The sequence below is a fragment of the Monodelphis domestica genome, chromosome 1 (genome assembly GCF_027887165.1).
Source record: "Monodelphis domestica isolate mMonDom1 chromosome 1, mMonDom1.pri, whole genome shotgun sequence".
Classification (NCBI taxonomy): Eukaryota; Metazoa; Chordata; class Mammalia; order Didelphimorphia; family Didelphidae; genus Monodelphis; species Monodelphis domestica.
This window is the reverse complement of record NC_077227.1, coordinates 716,812,254-716,832,599: the sequence shown is the minus strand read 5'-3', so window position 1 is coordinate 716,832,599 and position 20,346 is coordinate 716,812,254. Positions and strand designations below refer to the sequence as shown.

Below are 20,346 nucleotides of genomic sequence, written 5' to 3'. Positions count from 1 at the left end.
GAGCAACAATAGCAAATCTGTGTGTGTGTGTGTGTGTGTGTGTGTGTGTGTGTGTGTGTGTGTGTGTACACAGCATTCTTGGAACTGGAACCAACCCATGTGTCTAGTAATTGGTCATTAGCCAGACAGACTGTGGTATAGAAACTTAATGGGGTGAACCTAGAAGTAATGTGATTCGGCGAAAGCTACACTAGATTTGAGGTCAGCCTTCAACTCAACAAGCATTTATTAAGCACCTACTAAGTGCCGGGCCCCATATAAGCACCAAAACTACAAAGACAGATAAACCTTTGAGTTCTAACTGTGAACCAGCAGTAATTTGCTCCCCTTGTCCATTTGGGTCTCAGTCTTTTCACCTGTAAAACAAGGAGGTTGGCTCAAGGGACCTCTTTGACAGGTTCCTTTTTCTGGCTCTAAAATCGAACCCTCTTATGTCATCGGAAGAGACAAAGGGGATGAACGCAAAAGAAAATGTGCCTTTGGATGAATCGATAAGGTGAAAAGAGAATGGAAGCCAAAGTAAAAAATTGGAAACGCAACAAAATCTACAAGAAAAACACAGATCAGGAGTGCCCAGGACATTGTTACTATCCCTTTAAACTTAAAATGCTCCTTTTAAAATAGAAAGGTTTCTCAATACATATACAAACAATACATTAAACATGTACATATAGAAATATATCTCAATACATAAATTGGGGAAGTTTTGGTTAATAATCACTTATTGTAAACCTAATTTAACAAGTTAGATTTAAACTGCCTGATCACATGGGTCGATGGGGATATGACTGGGGATGTAGACGCTAGTGCAAATATCAATAATATGGAAATAGATCCTGATCAATGACACATGTAAAACCCAGTGGAATTGTGCGACAGCTACTGGAGGGTGGGAGGGGAGGGAAAGAACATGAGTCTTGTAACCATGGAAAAATATTCTAAATTAATTAAATAAAAATTTTCAAATAAAAAATAAAATAAAAAGGAGAAGTTAGGTTTAGAAAAAAATATAAAAACTTAAGGAGGTAGGGACAACTAGGTGACTCAGTGGGTGGAAAGCCAGGCCTGAAAATGGGAGGTCCTGGGTTCAAATGTGACCTCAGACTTCCAAGCTTTGTGACCCTGGGTCAGTCACTTGACCCCCATTGCCTAGCCCTTAACAATCTTCTGCCTTGGAACCAATACACAATATTGATTCTAAGATGGAAGGTGAGGGCTTAAAAAAAAAAGACTTAAGGAATAGTATTGAGAGTAGTCATTTGGGCTGATGCTGGACTGAATTGTAATTGTTAACTCATTTTCTAGGAACATGACATAGACACGCCATATGGCCTTCTCCACGTGGTGATTCGAGGCTCTCCTAAGGGAAACCGTCCTGCCATTCTCACCTACCATGATGTGGGGCTCAACCGTAAGTAAAGCCCTTCTCCTTCCCCCGACTTTGAGGTCTGTCCTCTTGAGTCCTAGGACCGTGTTCCTCAACATCATATCATGGCAAAAGAACCAATGGAGAGTCCCAAGCCTATCACCGACTGACTGTGTGGCTTCATCTCTTCTGGGCCTTGGTTTCCTTGTCTGTAAAATAAGGTTAGGCCACATGATCTCAGGGTTCTCTCCCTTGTCTTCAGTTAGATGGAGTTCTGTTCAGTGCCAGACCAGGGAAGTGGAAAAGAGAAACAAAACCAGGAAGGGACATCCAGAACATTCCCTTTCACCTTCATAACAGCTCTGTGGAAACTGGTGGATTGAGCATGAATATATCATACCTGGGGGACATTGAGCTCCTTTTGTTTCCCAAGGATTTATTAATTAAAACTAAAAATAATATCTGACATTTATATAGTGCTTTAGGGTTTGCAAAGCACTTTTCCTCCGTGATCTCATTTAAGCATCATGACAACCCAATGAGGAAAGCTACTCCAGGGATTTTTATTCCCATTTTTTTAACCCTTACCTTCCATCTTGGAATCAATATTAAGTATTGGTGCCAAGGCAGAAGAGTGGTAAGAGCTAGGCAATGGGGGTCAAGTGACTTACCCAGGGTCCCAAAACTTGGAAGTGTCTGAGACTAGATTTGAACCCAGGACCGCCCATCTCTAGCCTTGACTCTTTATCTACGACTTTATCCACAGCTGCCCTCCTCATATTCCCATTTTAATAGCTGAGGCAACAGAGGTGAGAGATGAAGTGATTTATTTGTCTATTAAGACTAGAATTTGAAGTAGAATTTGTAAGTAGAATTTGAACCCAGTTGGAGCTCTCGGTGGCTCCAGGTCCATTCTTCTCTCCACAACACTGGCTTTTAATCAAAAGACTGCCAGAATCTCAGAACTGGAGGGACCTCCCACCTCACCTGTGCGGACTTGGACCCGAACGAGAATTCTCCCATGACCTGTGTAAAAAGTGGTGCCTGGGTCCTTTCCCTCTCTCTCTGCATATTTTAATGCAAATCTCCGAGTTGATCCTGCCTCCATCATCATCTTCTGGTCCCCTTCCCCAACTCCCACCCGGTGCCCTCCCCAAACTTTGGACCTTTCCGGGCCCTGTTCCTTGCCATCCGTAAAGGAGGCAGGGAGGCAGGGAAGTGGTTCAGTGGCTAGCGTTGGACTCTGGAAAGATCCGAGTGCAAACCCTGGGACTGTACAGTGGAGGCTAATAGCACCTCCCTCCCAGGATTGTGTGAGGATTGATAAGATAACACGTAAAAGGCTTTGCAAACCTTAAAAGTCCTAGACCAAGGGCATGATCGTTCATTTCCTTGCAGAGCATTCAAGAGTTGAGACCTGCCCTGAATTATTCTGGGGTTAAGGCTTGAGAAGGGGAGAGCCATGGGGGGAGGGAAGGGGAAAGTGCAGGGAAGCCATGGCCAGGAGGGGACGAGAAAGAGAGTGACCAGGAGTGAGGAGGACCCTTTCCCCCACCAGAAAGCCAGTGTACAGTTGGCTGCCTGGGGAGAAGGTGGGTTCCTCTCCACTTGGAAGCTCTAAGGGGAGGCTGAATGGCTCCTTGTGGAGGATGCTCAGGGGCGAGTCAACTCTTAGAGGACCAGGCTCAAATCCCAGCTCTTCTACTTATGCCCGTGGGGCCTTGGGGAAGTCAAGCCACTGACTCGGACCTCAGTTTCCTCCTCTTCAAAAAAAATGAGGAGCTTGTCCTGGTAAGCAGCGAGCCCAGCACTTGGTCCAGAGCCTGGCGCAGTTAACAAATGCAGCCCTCTTGCCTCTCTCCAGACAAGCTCTGTTTCAACGCCTTCTTCAACTTCGAAGACATGCAGGAGATCACCAAGCATTTCGTGGTGTGCCACGTGGATGCCCCCGGGCAGCAGGCCGGGGCGTCCCAGTTCCCTCAAGGGTACGTACTCCTCCCCTGGCCTCGTCCAAGCGTGGGATGGGGGCTCAGCGGTCCGTCAGCCCCCTGCCATGTGTGGCCTGGACAGACCCCTGGAAGCGGTTGGGTCGAGATCCAAAATCACTGTAAAGGGCAGGTTCCCGGCAGGCCAGACCCCAGAGGCCCTCCCCCCCCCCAATGGATGTAAAAGGGGGGGGCCTGTCCGGCCTAGCCGGGCCCTGACCAATGCCCACTCCTCGCCGTGTGTTCCCCAGGTATCAGTTCCCCTCGATGGAGCAGCTGGCAGCCATGCTCCCCAGCGTGATCCAACACTTTGGGTGAGTGTCTCCGTCCCACGCAGTACCCCTGGGGGAGGAAGGAGCCAGACCCCAGGGTTCCCTGGCTCCGAGGGGTCTGTGGGAGAGCTCCCCCGCCTCTTCTGGGCACTGAGCACCTCGTGATCCCCCCCAGGTTCAAGTACGTGATTGGAATCGGAGTTGGAGCTGGTGCCTACGTCCTGGCCAAGTTTGCTGTGAGTGTCTGTGCCCTCGGGAAGGAGGGCGCTGGGCGGGGGCAGAACACCCTGGATTTCCTAGCCTGGGAAGGAAACCGCTCTTTGCCCCCCTCTTTGGTCCTGGCTCTCCCTCCTCCCCCTGCCATCGTCATCATTATCACCTCCCCCTTCACACCTCCTTTTCACGGCTCATCTTTCACCTCGGCTTCACAACAACTGAGTATTTGGGGAGAAAAAAAGCTCTTTAACCCCATTTTACAAATAGGGAAACTGAGACCTAGCCAACTGAGGCACCAGCAGGCAGTGGCAAGCGCTAAGCCTAGACCACCCAGGAGATACTGCCTGGGCCTGGGCATACGCTTGGATTCACACACATGGATTCATTCACTAAAGCCCTCCAGCCCAGAGCTGCCCCTTCCTGGGGAGAATGGGGGGGCCTCCCTGACCGTCCCTTTTTGGTCTGCAGCTCATCTTCCCTGACCTTGTCGAAGGCCTGGTGCTCATGAACATCGACCCCAACGGCAAAGGATGGATTGACTGGGCAGCCACCAAGGTGAGAGCAATGCTGAGCCGGAGGAAGACGAGGAGGAGGAAGACAAGGCTGGCATTGCCCCTGCCTTGGCCACTCACACCTGCCTTCCTCTCTTCCTTTTAGCTCTCAGGCTTGACAAGCACTTTACCTGACACAGTTCTTTCTCACCTCTTCAGCCAGGTAAGGGAGAGGTCTTCAGTCCATTGGCCCCTCTTGGACATGTGAGCAGGGGGCCAGAGGGCTTTGGAGGAGGGACTCCAGGGTCTTTCTGCAGCTGGGGATCTGAAAGGGATTCCTTTGAGAACAAAGCCTACTCTGCACCCAACCATCCTAAAAGGAAAGGGAGGGAGGAAGGAAAGAAGGAAGGAAGAAAGGGAAGGAGGAAGGAAGGAAGGAAGGAAGGAAGGAAGGAAGGAAGGAAGGAAAGAAGGAAAGAAGGAAGGAAGAAAGGGAGGGAGGGAGGAAGGAAGAAAGGGAGGGAGGGAGGAAGGAAGGAAGGAAGGAAGGAAGGAAGGAAGGAAGGAAGGAAGGAAGGAAGGAAGGAAGGAAGGAAGGAAGGAAGGAAGGAAGGAAAGAAGGAAGGGAGGAAGGGAGGAAGGAAGGAAGGAAGGAAGGAAGGAAGGAAGGAAGGAAGGAAGGAAGGAAGGAAGGAAGGAAAGAAGGAAGGAAGGAAGGAAGGAAAGAAGGAAGGGAGGAAGGGAGGAAGGAAGGAAGGAAGAAAGGAAGGGAGGGAGGAAGGAAGGAAGGAAGGAAGGAAGGAAGGGAGGAAGGATTTACTTTTAATTTTTTTAATAAACCTTATCTTCCATTTTAGAATTACTACTACGTATTGGTTCTAAGGCAGAAGAGTTGTCAGGGCTAGGCAGTGGGGGTTGCCCAGGGTCACACAGCTAGGAATTAAGTATCTGAGATTAGATTTGAACCCAGAATTTCCCATCCCCAGATCTGGTTCTTGGTCCACTGAGCCACCTAGGAGCCCTGAAATAAGCATGTATTCATTCGTGTTCTACTATGTGCCAGGCACTTTACAAATAAGAGCTCGTTTTATCCTCTGAACAGCCCTGGGAGGTAGGTGCTCTTATCATCCCCATTTGTGAGGGAACAGAGATATGGAATTAAGGGACTTACCCAAAGGCTCCCTGCTAGGAAATGCATGAGGCTGGATTTAAACTCAGGTCTTCCGGATTCCAGGCCTGGCACCGTATCTGCTGTGTCACCCAGCTCTATTCACTGGCAGGCGTGTTTGCTAGAGTGGGAGTCAGGACCCCCAGGACCTACCCCTGGGTCTTTCTGGGGCTAAATTTCACCTCCCCTCCCCAACCTCACACTTACCTCAAGTTTCCATGTCACCCAAGAGGAGGGATGGCACATTCTACCATGATGAACTCTAACCAGTGGTCGGAGTCAAGTCCTTCCAAAGAAGCCAAGTACCTCCTATATGCCAGGGCTGAGAACACCGAAAAAAAAAGAGACAAAACCCCCCAATCGAATCCTCCCTGTTGAGGAGCTCGCCGTCTAATGGGGAACAAGCTTGTACAAAGAAGATGTGTGCACGCCAAATTGGAGATAACCTCAGAGGAACGAGCTAAGATTAAGTGGGGAACAGCTAGGTGGCTCTGTGGATTGAGAGCTAGCCTAGAGATGGGGGATCCTGGGTTCAAATGTGACCTCAGATACTTCCTAGATGTCACTTGACCCCCATTGCCCAGCCCTTAGCACTCTTCTGCCATGGAACCAAAACACAGTATTAATTCCAAGATGGAAGGTAAAGGTTTAAAAAAAGATTAAGAGGGGCAAGAAGGGGGCGCTTCTGGTAGAAGGTGGGACTTCAGCAAGACTTTGAAGGAAGCTTGGGAAGTAGAGGCAGAGGTGAGGAGGTCTTTGAGATCTTCCAATGGAAGAGCCCCAAAGTCCGTACAAGGGGAATTCTATCAGGCAAGGAGCCTTTAAAGCACGGGACCTTGATGAAGTGCCTGCTGTGTTCTGAGCCCTTTGCCCAAGTTCTGCTCTGGGGACCGTGGCATCCCTTCCTTGACTAGACTGCTTGGAGAGGGTAGGGAAGGCAGGGGAGAATGGACAGAGCTGGGGTGGGGGGAAGAGTTCTCCAGGCTCCTCCAAGATCCCTTTCCCACTCCTCCCTCTCTTCTCTGAACTAAGCTCCCTCTCTGGGAAGCTGGGAACAGCTAGGAGACAGTTGGTGGAGGGCCAAAAGCTTTATTTTTCTTTAAAAAGAATGTCTATAGGCGAGTGCTTTATAAACACCCATAATGGGTCCATGAGTACGAACAGCTCTGAAAGCCAGGGCTGCAGCTCTCTCTTTGGGGTCCCTGGGGGGCTAGAGCCAAGGACTCAGCCTCATCCCCCCCAATTCACTCTTGGGCATCTCTCGGGGGGCCCAGGAGGAGCTGGTGAACAACACAGAGTTGGTGCAAAGCTATCGGCAGCAGATCAGCAACACAGTGAATCAGTTCAACCTTCAGCTCTTCTGGAACATGTACAACAGGTTTGGATGGAGCGGGACTGAGGATGCATGTGGGCATTCTTCCCCTCTCCTCATCTGCCCTGGGCATCAACCCTCCCCACTACCCTCCCCCTCCCCAGCCTTTTCCTCGCCTCCTACCCCCTCATGCCCTTCTCTAGCCCCATCCCTATCCTCGTCCTCCACTGGGCCAGCTGTGCCAGGAGGAGCTGGAGCAGGTACACCTTGGCCACGAGGCAGATCCCACCCCAACAGGGCTTCTGTTCTTCTTCCCCCTAAGTACTTGGGAGTCCCCCTAGAGTCAGGTCTCCTCCAAGAACAGAACAGAGCGGCCCCTGCGGGTAGAGGGGTGAAGGAGCCCTGCTTTGTAGCTTTGTATTTGGCTTCTCCTACCCAGCCCTGCCCCACTTAGACACGCCAAGCTATGGGGCAAGTATTGATCGGTTTGACTGTGTCCCCCACCTGGCTGTAGGAATGCTGAGAAGCTTTGATACGATCTGAAGGGCTTCTTCTGAGATTTCCATGGCTCAGCTGGAAGGTGTCTAAAATGTGGCTAGCCCCAGTCGTTGGCTTGGCTCTTTTCCCTAAGAAGGAGGGTAATGGATTGAAAGAGTTCTGCTATTTTTTCTTTTTTTAAAACCCTTACCTTCCGTCTTAGAATCAATACTAGGTATAAGTTCCAAAGCAGAAGAGCGGTAAGGCCAAGAAGTTGGGGTTAAGTGACTTGCTTAGGGTCACACAGCTAGGAAGAAAGTGTCTGGGGTCAGATTTGAACTCGGGGCCTCCTGTGTCCAGGCTTGACTCTATCCACTGAGCCACCTGGCTGTCCCTCTTCTACTTACTGTTCACATGACTAAAGATAAATCACTTTCCTTCTCTATAAAATGATGGTGTTGGATTAGATGGTCTGGTAAGCAAGATGGTAATAGGAAGACTAGCCAATACCACCATTTGGTGCATTGAAAACTGATTGAACATCAGAACCTAAGGAGCAGCCATTAAGGACTCGACATCAGCTTGGAAGAGGGGTTTCCAGTGGAGTCTCTAGGAATCCGTCCATTGGTTCTTCATTATAGATGGCATGCGTCTCCTATTTGCAGGTTATAGGCAGAATGCTAGGCCCAAGAGATAGTAATCATGTTGATAGAAGACTGGGTCCAAAAGGAGCTAGAAAAGCTAGAGTGGCAGGTCAGGTCTAATAAGATGAAATATTATCACAGGAACAAACACAGTCTTAACCACTGAATTCAGGAAATCAACTCCAGAAGTATAAGAGATGGAAAGTGACATGGGGGATTTAGTGGCCTATAAAGCTTAATATAATGATGTAACAGCCCTAAAAAGCTAATTCTCTCTATGGCTGTGTCAAGGGAGAAATAACGTTCAGGTCTAGGGATGGACCCACAGTATTCTGCCCTTGCAGGGGTGTCGTGTCCAATTTTGGCCACTGCATTTCAGGGTGGATGGATGTTGATTAGGATGGATAGGGAAGAGTTCAAGCCAGATGGCCCAAGACCATCACAGAATTTGTTCTGTGAACTTTTTTTAAAATTTTATTTAATTAGATGATTTAGAATATTTTCCATGGTTATAAGACTCATGTTCTTTCCCTCCTCTCCTCCCACCCCTCCCATATCTGACATGCAATTCCACTGGGTTTAACATGTGTCATTGATCAAGACCCATTTCTATACCATTAATATTTGCACTAGAGTTATTTTTTAGAGTCTACTTTCCCAGTATAGCTCCATCAACCCATGTGATCAAGCAGTTGTTTTTCTTCTGTGTTTCTGCTCCCACAGTTCTTTCTCTGGATGTGGATAGCTTCTTTCTCATAAGTCCCTCCAAATAGTTCTGGATCATTGCACTGACACTAATGGAGAAGTCCATTACATTCGATTGTACCACCGTGTATCAGTCTCTGTGTACAATGTTTTCCTGGTTCTGCTCCTCTCGCTCTGCATCACTTCCTAAAGGTCGTTCCAGTTCACATGGAATTCCTCCACTTTATTATTCCTTTGAGCACAACAGTATTCCATCGCCATCAGATTCTGTTTCATGAACTTTTGTTGAGGGAACCAACTTAATTTTTGGAAGCCTGAAGAGGCTTTGGGGAGGCCATGAGCCCATTGTCAAGTATTTGAAGGGCCAATGTGAAAGGAGACTAGACTTGTTAACTGTTCAGAGTGTAGATGTAGGAGCAATGGGTAGAAGTTCAAAATCCCCAGTCTTTGATTTTAGGCTTGATGTTAGGACAAAACTTGTTAATAACAACTAGAGCTTTCTAAAAGGATAATGGAAGTAGAAGAACCTACTTCTTAGATGAGTTGTTATAGGAGGATTCAGGGTGAACCAGGAATAGTCTTAGAACTCTTAAATTCTCTGGTTCTTAAATCTTAACTCTTGAATTCTTTGATCTCTAAGCCCGTTTCTAGCTCCAAACTGTAGGATCCCAACCCAAACTTCCCCTGCCCCATCATCCCAAACACCCCTGGCCCTTCTTTCTGCCTGTCACCCCTTGGAAGCCAAGCTCCAAGTGCCCTACCCCACTCTGATTCTTTTCTGGTTCTGATTCTGATTCGAAAGTGCAGTTCTGTGGCCGACTCAGGAATGATCTGGATATGACCTTGGAAGCATTTCTTCCACTCATTCTTCCCTTCTTTCCTAGCCGCAGAGATCTGGACATCAACCGACCCGGGACAGTCCCCAATGCCAAGACCCTTCGGTGAGTGACCCTGCCTGCTGCCCCTCACACCTGAGCCCAGCCTTAGCCCTTACCGAATCCTCTAAAGCCTCCTTATACTGTTTTTTCTTCCCATCTATGTTTTCAGCTGCCCAGTGATGCTCGTGGTTGGAGACAATGCACCTGCGGAGGATGGAGTGGTGAGTGCAGTGCTAATGTCCAGCCTTTCCAATGAGAGCGGTCATCCCTGGCACAAGGCCAGCAAGGAGTATAGATCCTGTATCCTAGGAAGCCTATTGCCCTCCTCTGAACACAGGAATGCAGGCGTGAACAATGATGGCTCACTTCTCTGGGGGCACACTGAGACCCAGATCCATTTGGGAGAGGCTGAGACAAGCATGGGGTCTGGCCCAACTTATACACAGGCATTTTCAGAGACTTCCCCTGCTCCATCATATCAAACACCCCTGGCCATGATTTCTGCCTGTCATCCCTTGGAAGCCAAGCTCCAAGTGCCCTACCCCACTCTCTGATTCTGTGTCTCTGTTCCCCACTCTGTCTCCTTTCTTCCTTCCTCCATCTTTCCTTCCTTCCTTCCTTCCTTTCTTAACACTTGAATTTAAGAAATCAGCCACACAGGGACAGCTAATGTGTCTCAGTAGATGGAAAGGGAGGGCTGGAGATAGGAGGTCCTGGGTTCCAATGTGATGTCAGACACTTCCTGACTTTGTGACCCTGGGCAAGTCACTTAATCCCCATTGCCTAGCCCTTACTATTCTTCTGCCTTGGAACCAATACACAATATTGATTCTAAGACAGAAGGTGAGGGAAAGAAGAGAGACAGAGATAGAGAGAAACAGAGACAGAAAGCAGGAGAGACAGAGAGAGGGAGAGAAAATTCACATGTTCATCAGTACAAGAGTTAGAAAGTGACATGGGGGTTTTAGTGGCCTATAAACTCAATATCACCCAGTAGTGTGATGTAGCAGCCCCAAAAAGCTAATTTTATCTTAGGCTGTGTCAGGAGAAGTGTGATGTTCAGATCCAGGGCAACAATTGGCCCATAGTATTTTTAGCCCTTGCAGACCACGGATGGAATGTTGGTTCTGTCCATCCTTCCTCCCTCCCTTCCTTCATTTCTTCCCTCCCTCTCTTCCTTCTTTCCTTCCTTCCTTCTTTATTCTCTCCTTCCCTCCCTCTCTTACTTCCTCCCTCCCTCTCTTCCTCTCTCCTTCCCTTCCTTCCTTCCTTCCTCCTTTCTTTCCCTCCTTCCTTCTTTATTCCCTCCTTCCCTCCCTCCCTCCCTTCCTTCTTTCTTTCCATCCTTTCTTTCTTCCTTCCTTTTCCCAGGCCCAGGGTCTCACTCTTGCTTCTCTCACTCTTGCTTGGCTGGCAGCTACCCCTGGTAATAGGTTAACCAGAAGTGGAGGTGTGTTAGCCGAGATCATTTCAGGGTAGGAGAATTTGTCAGGGGTCCTCTCAAAGCTTGAATAGCCATCCTGTCCCACCTGCTTCTTGTAGGGGGCCTGTTGGGAGGGTGACCTTGTTCTCATCTCAGAGGAAGGATTCCCCGCACCCAGAAGAGCAGTGTGGAATAGCAGGTAGAGTGCTGGCCTTGGAGCGAGAGAAACTGGATTCAGTGTCTGGCTCTGACACTTTCTTGCCTCTTCTAAAAAACAAGGCTTAGCCACCTTTCTCAGCCTCTTTCAGTGGCATTCGGAAAGGAAAGGTACCCAGCTCTGGAGCCATTGCTGCTCTCCCCCCCTCCTCTCTGAGAGAAAGTCACTTTTTATCCTCAAGAGTTCACCTGCTTCAGATGGTCAGGCAGAGGAGTCAGGAACACCCGAGGTCAAATTCCACATGACGTTTGTTTATCTCAGTTTCCTCATCAGCAAAATGGGGATAACCAGTGCCCCTGCCTCACAGAAATTTTGGGAGGCTCGAATGGGATGGCAAAGATGAAAAAGCATTTTGCATAGCTTATACAAATGCCAGCTCTGATTGTCCCTAGAGATTCCCAGAGAGTAGGAGTAGACATCCCCGGGACCTGGGGGTCTCCTTTGACTTACTGACAGCCTGAAACTCTTGCTTTTTTTCCCAGGTGGAGTGTAACTCCAAGCTGGACCCTACCAATACCACCTTCCTGAAGGTAGTGCTTCCTGAACCCCCTGTCCGCCACTGCAGTCCCCAGGGACACGTGCTCTCCCCGTTCCTTTGCATGAGGAGGGTCTTACCTGGACAGTTCAGCCGGTATCCCGGCACCAATTAAAAAATACACTGAGCTAAGACCAGGGGACCATAGTCCAGTTCCTGCATAGGTGCAAAGAGCACACCTTGATTCAATTCCCAGCCTTCCCTAACTCAACTAGAGACAAGAGAGCTGGCCTTGGAGTCAGGAAGACTTCAGTTCAAATCTGCGAGTGACTGACTTCTCTCCTAGCCTCAATGGTAGGAAGAGAAAAGGGCATTCTGGGAGGTCCCCCCAGCCTGAAATGTAGGCTCCTACGACTCTTCCAAGTCTTCAGTCCAATATCCAAGCCAAACTAATTCAGTCGGCTCCAGCAAGCATTTAGTAAGCCCCTGCTGTCTGAAAGGCAATCACAGAGACAAAACCAATAAATACCTTTTATTTATATAATTTATTAAATATTTTTATTTATAGTATTTATTACATATTTTTGTTTGTAGTATTTATTGTACATTTTATTTATAGTATTATATATTTTATTTCTAATTTATATTATATGTTATATAACATATATTATTTCTATAAAGATGAGGGGAAAAAGTTTGAGCCTCTGTTTCCTCCTAATTAGGAGGGTCCTAGAATGCGTATACCACTTATCTTACAAAGCTGTTAGGCTCAAATGAGATCATTTAAAAACTATAAAATACTGTGTAAGTGGCAGCTATTATTATGACTGAGGGGTCAGGGATCATAAGGCTCTGACCATTCGCTAGAACAGGAGACCCTTATCTGGCTCTGCCCCTTCCCTCTGCAGATGGCCGACTCTGGTGGACTTCCCCAGGTCACCCAGGTGAGTTCCCTTCTCCAGAGGATGGGCATGAACGCTGTCATGCATAGAGACCTCGTCCCTTCCCAAGGCACCATTCCCCTCCCCAAGCTATCCGCCATCACTGTGACTATTGGTCCAGTTTCCTTTGGTGGCAGGGTCAGGGCAGGAGACCCCTGGGGACCCCGGGGGAAGGCGTTAACTACCAGCCTTTGCCTGAAACTCTTCTCTTTCCTCTCTTACAGCCCGGGAAACTGACTGAAGCTTTTAAGTACTTCCTTCAAGGCATGGGCTACAGTAAGTGCCAATCCTGTAGAGACAGCTCTGCTAGGAAAGCCAAGATGGGGAATGACACCTGAGACCCAGGTTGGGCTGGGGAGAACAACAGACCTGTGAGGTTACGTAATAGAGGATGGGAGTCTGTCTGGGGTGTCTGACTTTGGAGTACCTGGCTGCCTACCTGCAGATGTGTTATCTTCATGTGTCATCATGTTATACATGTGCGGGGAGTGGCGCATGTCAGCAGCATCCAGGCAGAAGAGAAAAGTTCTCTGCTTAAGTGGCAACTTCCCTAGAGGCAGGTGCGTGTGGACAAGCCAAGGTGAGCCTTGGGAGCAGTCCAATGGCCCATTGATAGGATGCAAGTCCTTATTTTCCCATAAAAAAAAAGAACCCATAATGATTACTTGGAATGTTTTGGTACATCATGAGACCAAGCCATGTTTCCATGGTACCGCTGTGTGAAACACCCCTAAGGTGTGCCTGCCATCTTGACAGAGGAGAAAAGGGAGAAGCGGGGCACATGTCCCTTTGGTACATGGGGTTCTGGGGTGGAAGATTAGGGCCAATTGGGTCCTAAACTCATGGAAACCTCATGATGACCTTGGCAGTCTGGGCTTTCTGTTGGGTGTATAAGCCCAAGGTGGGTCCTTTCCTGAGCAGGTGGGCTCCCAATGGGACCTGGCCCATGGCATGAAATGATTGGTTTCCTGGGTCACCTGTGCCCAGATGGGCCGAATCAACCCTTCAAAGCCAGGCCCTACTGTTCTTCAAGCTTCTTTCAATGTTCTTTGAGAAATAGGAAAAAGACTGTAGAGGAATGATAGAATCAGAGGGTCCTGGTTTGTTGCCTGTGACCAAGCACACCAAGGAGGCAGGACTGGAAGTGAGGGGAAGGAGAGTGAAGTGGTTTCAGAATTGTGCCCTTTGGAGGAATAATCATGGCAATGGTATAGCGTATCCAGGAGGCCAGACTGGAAGGCAGTCAGGGTGGGAAGCCTCGAGCTATCCTCGTCTCCAACTTACTGAGATGGGAGGAAGAATAGTGGTCTTGGTCCCCACCACATCATATCCTATGTGTCCCCTGGCTCACCCATCACACACATGACAGCCAGCACACTCTGGGGTTTATTAGGACAGACTCGGGCTCAGGGAATGCGCCCTGAGCCTTGGGCCCTCCCTGCATTCAGACAGCTCCAGGGCATGCTGGACTAATCCAGTCATACTCTCCCTGGCATCTGCCCAGACATCTTGGTTCAGGAGAACGCTTGCCCTCCTCATGGTCAGACCCAGTAATGTGCCAGCTCTCTCCCTAGTCCTTGGCACCTAGGGAGACAGAGTGGGTGTAGGAAATATTATTGAGGGGGGAGCTGAGCCCTGCCATGGCAGTAACTTGCCGGGGGGCACAGGGACCCACCAAGCCACCCAGCCACTTACCCACTCCACCTGGCTACGTCATTCAAGGTGAATTGCAATGCTGACCAAAAAATCAAAGAGATGAGGGGTGGCCAAGCCTAGGAAAGGAGGTGCCAAACCCCGCAAGGACTCAGGACATATTTGTTGAGGAAATAAGAGGATGAAGGAGTTGCCCTGAGTAAAAGAATATGGGCAAGAAAGGTTGGGAGGATGTGTAAGCTGCGCTCCCTGTCCTAGCCTGGTCTGGTAGGCAGCTCTAATGACCTTTTCTGGATAGGACGTTTGGACCCTGGATCTCACTGGCCTGTCCAAGGTTGGGGGGGGGCATGCCCTTCCTGCTGCTTTGGCTCTGGCCAAGTGGCCTCCTGGCCTCCAGGGGCTACCACGACTTGGGGGAAGGGCAGAGCCTCTCACACATTCCGGCCTGCTCCCCATCTGTCTTCCTCTCTCTGTCTCTGTGTCTTTGCTGTGACCCTGACCCCTAATCTCTGCCCTGGGGAGACAAAATTCTTCAACCCATGTTTTCTATCCCTCCTTCCCCCGCCCCTTCCCTTGCTCTCTTATCTTCTCTCTTAGTTGCATACTTGAAGGACCGAAGGCTGAGTGGAGGCGCAGGTATCCCCCCTACTCATTTGTCACCTGCTCCCCATCTTCTCTCCCCCACCTCCCTGCTGCATGGAACCTCCCCCTCCTCTAGCCCTTTCTCTCTGCATCACCGCAGGAAAGCCACATTCGCCCTGGTCTGGATCACTAGCTGCTTCTACCCGGCTGCCCACCCACACCCAAAGGAATGACCACTGAAGTCAGGAGTCAGGGGGCTACCTCAGCCCTGGCACCCAACTTCTGGCTTCTTGAGTAATTGGTGTTCTAGAGCCCATAGATTGAGGAGCACCTGCCCCGGCCGGGTACAGAGGGTCTTGACCCCTGGACACACTGTCCAGTCCAGAAGACATGGAAGCAGAAATTATCCAAGGAAAGATGAGGAGCGAGAGGGTGCAAGTTGGTTCATGTCCCTTAGGCCTCTGAACTTTTGATGGGTTAGCTCTCGGTGGGGGCCAAATTCTTAAGACCTCGGGTTCCCCCTTTTTGACTTTTGAAGACGGATACTCCCCACTCCTCTCCCTCCACTGTGAGCCACCAGCCTCCTAGAGTCTTCAGATTGAAGAGTGTTTGATGAGCTCCTCCTTCCTAGGACAGATACTTTAATGTGTCCACCAAATCCTAGTGCAGTTCTGGGAGGCATCAGTGCGTGACTAGACCATTCCTGATCCCCTACACTGGATTTCCTCCCCCAGTTTGCCCCTATACTCTCCTCTATCCCAGAAGTCACTCTTGAGGGTCATGAGCCCTTGTAGGAGCTGGCCACACTGTGCCCAAGCACTGTGCCTCCCTCAGCTACCATTAGCTTGGCAGTGACCCCCTCACCCCTACCGCATGCTTCCAGCCTGGAGCAAGTGAGCTGAAAATATTGCCCTATGTTTTGGGGCCCAGTGGCCAGGAGAAGGGCCTGGTTCCTCAGACAGCTGGATGAAGCAGGAACGGCTGCTGCTGGCTGCATTTGCTTGTGTGTGCGCCCACTGTGTCCTCCCACCCACTGGTCTCCTGGCACCTGTCTTCTAGATCTAACACCTCTCTCTCTCTCTCTCTCTCTCTCTCTCTCTCTCTCTCTCTCTCTCTCTCTCTCTCTCTCTCTCTCTCTCTCTCTGTCTCTCTCTCTCTCTCCTTGTCTCTCCTGTCTTCTTTCCCCTCTTCCTCCATCTTCTCTTTCCTCTCTCCCTCCTTCCCTCTTTCTCTCTCCCTCCCTCCTTTTCTCTCACTCTGTCTCCCCTCTGTTTTTCTCTGTTCCTCCATCTCCCTTTCCTCCTTTCCTCCTCTCTGCCCCTCTCTATCTCTGTCTTCTGCCTCTATTCACCCATCTTTCCGCAGTGCCATCAGCCAGCATGACCCGTCTGGCCCGGTCTCGTACCGCCTCTCTCACCAGCGCCAGCTCCGTGGATGGCTCCCGCCCCCGGGCCTGCCCCCACTCAGAGAGCAGCGAGGCCCTGGGGCAGATCAACCACACCATGGAGGTGTCCTGTTGAGCTCCTTCGTGCCTCCCTGGAGATACCCCCACTCCCCACATCAAGTCATCGAATCACCAACTGCCATTCCTGTGCACCTGCCCCCACTCCCTTGGTTTTCTTTTTGTGTGGGTGGGTGGGGGTGGGGGGAGGGAAGGGTTTACAACTTTTGTTTTTTGTTTTGTTTTGTTTTGTTTTTAAATGTTTTCCAAGGAAGAGAACCACCTTAAAAAATCACAGCCCACCAGAGTCTCCAGAGCGTTCAGGAAGTTTGGCGTCCCTATTTAGCATCTCCACAAGGTCAGGGACCTTTCCTCCCCCCTCCTTGTACTTCGGCTACAGAAATTTGGGCTTTTCTCGGGGAAGCAGCACCCATTCTTTTGGTGGACACAGATGAGACCAGTCCCCCTTGGGGCATTTGCCCTCCACTGTCAGCTGAGGTGCCCCTTCCCCAGGCTGAGGAAGATCTGGAGACCTTTAATGCACTCAGGCTCCTGCCTGATGGTTCCCTCTCATATCCGTTTAGGCCATTGGACCCAGGACCCTGGGGAAACATCTCATGGCACAGGTTTGCTAGGCTCTGTTAAGATCAGTTTCCCTGACCTGGTTCTGGTCACCTATCAGTAAAACTTGCCACCAAGGGTCTGTGAATGTGGGAAAGCACTTAGCAAAGTTACTTCCTTTTGCCCTTCGTTCTGTCTTCTCCCCTACTGGTCCCCCACTCCCCTCTATCTTGGACCTTTTCTCAAACAGGAAGTGAAATTATTGAGCTAGCAGCCCACCCCAGTCGGGGTTAGGGGACATCTCCAAGATGCTGAGCAAAAAATGGGAACGCTTTCCCCTAGTTGGGAAGGGCAAGGTGAGCCTGGGATGAATCAGTAGCAGAGTGTTCTGGGAGGAGAGTCATCAGCATGGATCCCAGAAGCCTTTCCTTCCCTCCCATGCACTTATAGATAGATAGATAGAGAAATAGATATATTTTTAAGTCTTGTTGCATATATGACAATCAACAGTAGCAACCAAAAGTTTGAACTGCACCTCAGCACCCTCTTTCCACCCTAGGCTGTTGGAGGCCAAAGGCACCATTGGAAGGATGGCCCCAGGACCTCGTTCCTAGAGGCTGCTCTGCTTGGATGGTGGCACTTGGTGATTGTCCTAGCATGGCGGTAATTTTTGCCTTGGACAGTTGAGTCCTCTTCCCTAGACAGATGGGTCCCAAGATAGGACTTGGGTTCTAGAACATGAGGTGACTGATGGAAACCCCAAAAGAGGACTGGGAACAGTAGACCTGGGGGCCCTCATCAGATGGACAGTCTTCAGAGGCCTGGCTTGGCTACGTATGGCAAGGATACCAAGAGCTTTAGGTCTGGTGGGACTGCTCTGAGGAGGAAGAACTGAGCTGGAGCCAGCCCGACCATTAGAGGCCAGGCAGATGTGATCCTCCCACTAAGGGGCTAACTCTTCCTTGGGTCGTCTCTGTCCTCCTATCCTCCCTGTCCCCTAGTTTTCTTTTGGGCTAGGTATGGTGCTGCTGCATTTAGCCATCTTATTCCCTTCACCATTCAGATGGGAGAGCATAGCTCAGTCCCATCTGGACCGCTTTCTTGAAATGGGCATCAAATCTTGTATATAAGGGTTGTCATGTCAGAGTACATCCAACGTGGAAGAGATTCTTTTGCCTAGGATGTAGTGTGAGCAAGGAGACAGAATCTGTGACATCTCAGTCATGATCAACTGAGGGCCAATTGGCCATGAAGGGACATTCGGTCTTTCCTGAATTCTATTTGTGATCCGGACAGCTCCTCCTCCTTTGAAATCTAGACATCGGGATGGTGTTGTCCAGTATTCCATTGGGGTTAGAGGGTGGCATCTGGGAAGCAAGGAAGTGAGAATCAGCTGAGAGTGGAGAGGCCCTTCTCGGCATAAACCGAATGGATCCTTTGGCCAAAGCTGATCTCATCAATGATCATCCTTGGTACATCCTAACGCTTGTCCTGGGCATCAGAAAGAGTATGTTGACCAGAAGTACTCTGCACAAGCTGGATAATTTTTCTTACTTCCCCTTTCCCCTTTGTCTGGCTAGAAGTAGATAGAACTAAAGTTGTCTGTCTGATCATGGCCTCCATCTCATCCCAAACTCCTAGAGCTGGTCTAGGCGGATGGCTTATGTCATGGAAAGTGGGAACAGCAGAGGAGTGGTTTCTGAGCTTGACTAGAGAATGGGCCATCGGGACAATTTGGGCAGAAACTGGAGCTAAAACTCTTCAGCTCATGTCCTAGAAGCCTAAAGAAGCTCTTCCAAGTCATTGAAGAGGCCAAACGAAGCAGTGAAAAGAAAAGGGCCTCAGACCCCAGCTCTTGTGTAGTCATAGGAGAACCAGGGTTTGCATGGAGGTGCTGGGTGTTCACTAGAACACACACACACACACACCCAGTTCCGCTCCCCATGCTGTCTGGTTTCAAGAATGTCAAGCCATCTTCATAGTCATCCTAGAGGTAGCGAGTCCCCTGCTTCATCCCCAGCACTCTTCTCCTGTGTGCTTTCTTGGAACACTCAATGTGAATGTTTGACAAGCTGGTAGAAATAATCCTTTTTACTGTAGATAGTGCAATATTTCTTGGGGTTTTGGTGTGTCCTTCAAGATGAAATATCTATAAATATCTATACATATTATATATACATATATATATTGGGTCTCTATCTGTGACTTTCTGTTGGAGGTGGTCCGATTATATCTGTTGGTTCGCTTTCCCCCCCCTTCTTCAGTCGAGGTAAAATTTCATAGACTTCCTACTCTGTAAAAGGTGAAGAACCTATTTTTGTGCATTGTGGTGGTTGATGCTCTGATTCGCATTGATACCATGAGACTCGGAGAGGACAACAAATGTAAAATGAATAGCAACTCTCGTAGAAAGAATTAACTGTGTTGAAAAACTAATAAACTAAGAAGAATACACGTGTCGGGTGTTTGTGGGGGGCCGGCTTGCCTTTTGCCACGGGATCAGGGAGTTGTCTCTGGTTCCGAGTCAAGTCCAGAGGCTCAAAACCGTGCTGAAGTGATAGCCCATCTTCCCCCCGGGATCTGGAGAGCATTCTGTGCCAGGGTGGCCACACCAGTGTCTCCACCTCCACCCAAGCCCCAGCATTCATCCTTGACACATTCCCAAACTCTGCAGGTCCAAAATGTTTCTCCAAGATGCCCAAGAATCTACCCAAGAAGTGCTCACACACACACTCACAGCATTAACCCAATCCTGCTCCACTTGTGCATTTATTAATCCACATCCAAACTCCCATCACACTCAGGGTATTGAGATCAGCGTCTGAATTTTTGTCACCCTATTGAGGGTTTTCTCAACAGATATACTCGAGTGGTTGGCCATTTCCTTCTCCAGCTCATTTTACAGAGGAGGAAACTGAGGCAAACAGGGTGAAGTGACTTGCTCAGGGTCACACAGCTAGAGGCCAGATTCAAACTCAAGAAGAGGGAGGTGGTGGGTATGAGAAGACTCGGAGAACATTGGAGGTTAGAATGATGGGACCATAGAAATCTTCCACTCTGACCCCCTTCTGGTGAGAGGGCAGACAAGACATACCATCACTAACACAAGGAGTCGTGATTGTGATGAGGTCTCCTTCCTTCCCCAACAAGATGCTAGTGCCCGACTCGGCTCCTCTTGGGCAGGGGGACTGGGATGGACAGACAGACTCTTGACTCCACCTCAGCCATCTTGCCATCACTCATGTTCATGAGCCCTGAAATTCCCTTCTCTGTTGTCATTCCACCTCTCCCTCCGCTGTGGTTCTCACTATGATTCCAGCCCCGACACAGACCACACTCTCCTCCCCAGCCCCCTCTATCAACAATCTTGCCCTGCTGAGTCCTGACCGCCCTCTGCTGATCGAAGGTCTTGTTCACAAGCTGATCAACTCTGGCTGCTTGAGCTCATAAAGAGCTCACTTAAGGTTGGCAAAGCGTTCTACAAATATTCTCATTTTATCTTTCACAGCCCATTTTGCAGATAAAGAAACGGAGGCTGA

General features: G+C 49.4%; 1 protein-coding gene across 6 annotated transcripts in view; it reads left to right on the top strand.

Annotated features, from left to right (window-relative positions):
• The window catches only part of NDRG4 (NDRG family member 4), a 78,335-nt gene extending 59,074 nt beyond the window's left edge, over positions 1-19,261 (top strand). For 4 of the 6 annotated variants that reach the window (XM_056811690.1, XM_007477542.3, XM_007477543.3 and 1 more), the window contains 14 exons: positions 1,306-1,411; positions 3,231-3,351; positions 3,603-3,665; positions 3,799-3,859; positions 4,308-4,394; positions 4,497-4,553; positions 6,773-6,876; positions 9,521-9,577; positions 9,684-9,735; positions 11,637-11,684; positions 12,538-12,573; positions 12,795-12,846; positions 14,821-14,859; positions 16,171-19,261. In XM_056811690.1, the coding sequence (XP_056667668.1) occupies positions 1,306-1,411; positions 3,231-3,351; positions 3,603-3,665; positions 3,799-3,859; positions 4,308-4,394; positions 4,497-4,553; positions 6,773-6,876; positions 9,521-9,577; positions 9,684-9,735; positions 11,637-11,684; positions 12,538-12,573; positions 12,795-12,846; positions 14,821-14,859; positions 16,171-16,325 (1,038 nt within the window). In that variant the 3' untranslated portion in view covers positions 16,326-19,261. The remainder of the gene's footprint in view (positions 1-1,305; positions 1,412-3,230; positions 3,352-3,602; positions 3,666-3,798; positions 3,860-4,307; positions 4,395-4,496; positions 4,554-6,772; positions 6,877-9,520; positions 9,578-9,683; positions 9,736-11,636; positions 11,685-12,537; positions 12,574-12,794; positions 12,847-14,820; positions 14,860-16,170) is intronic. The other 2 variants (XM_007477544.3, XM_007477548.3) reach the window with 1 other exon arrangement.
• Positions 19,262-20,346: the final 1,085 nt, after the last annotated feature.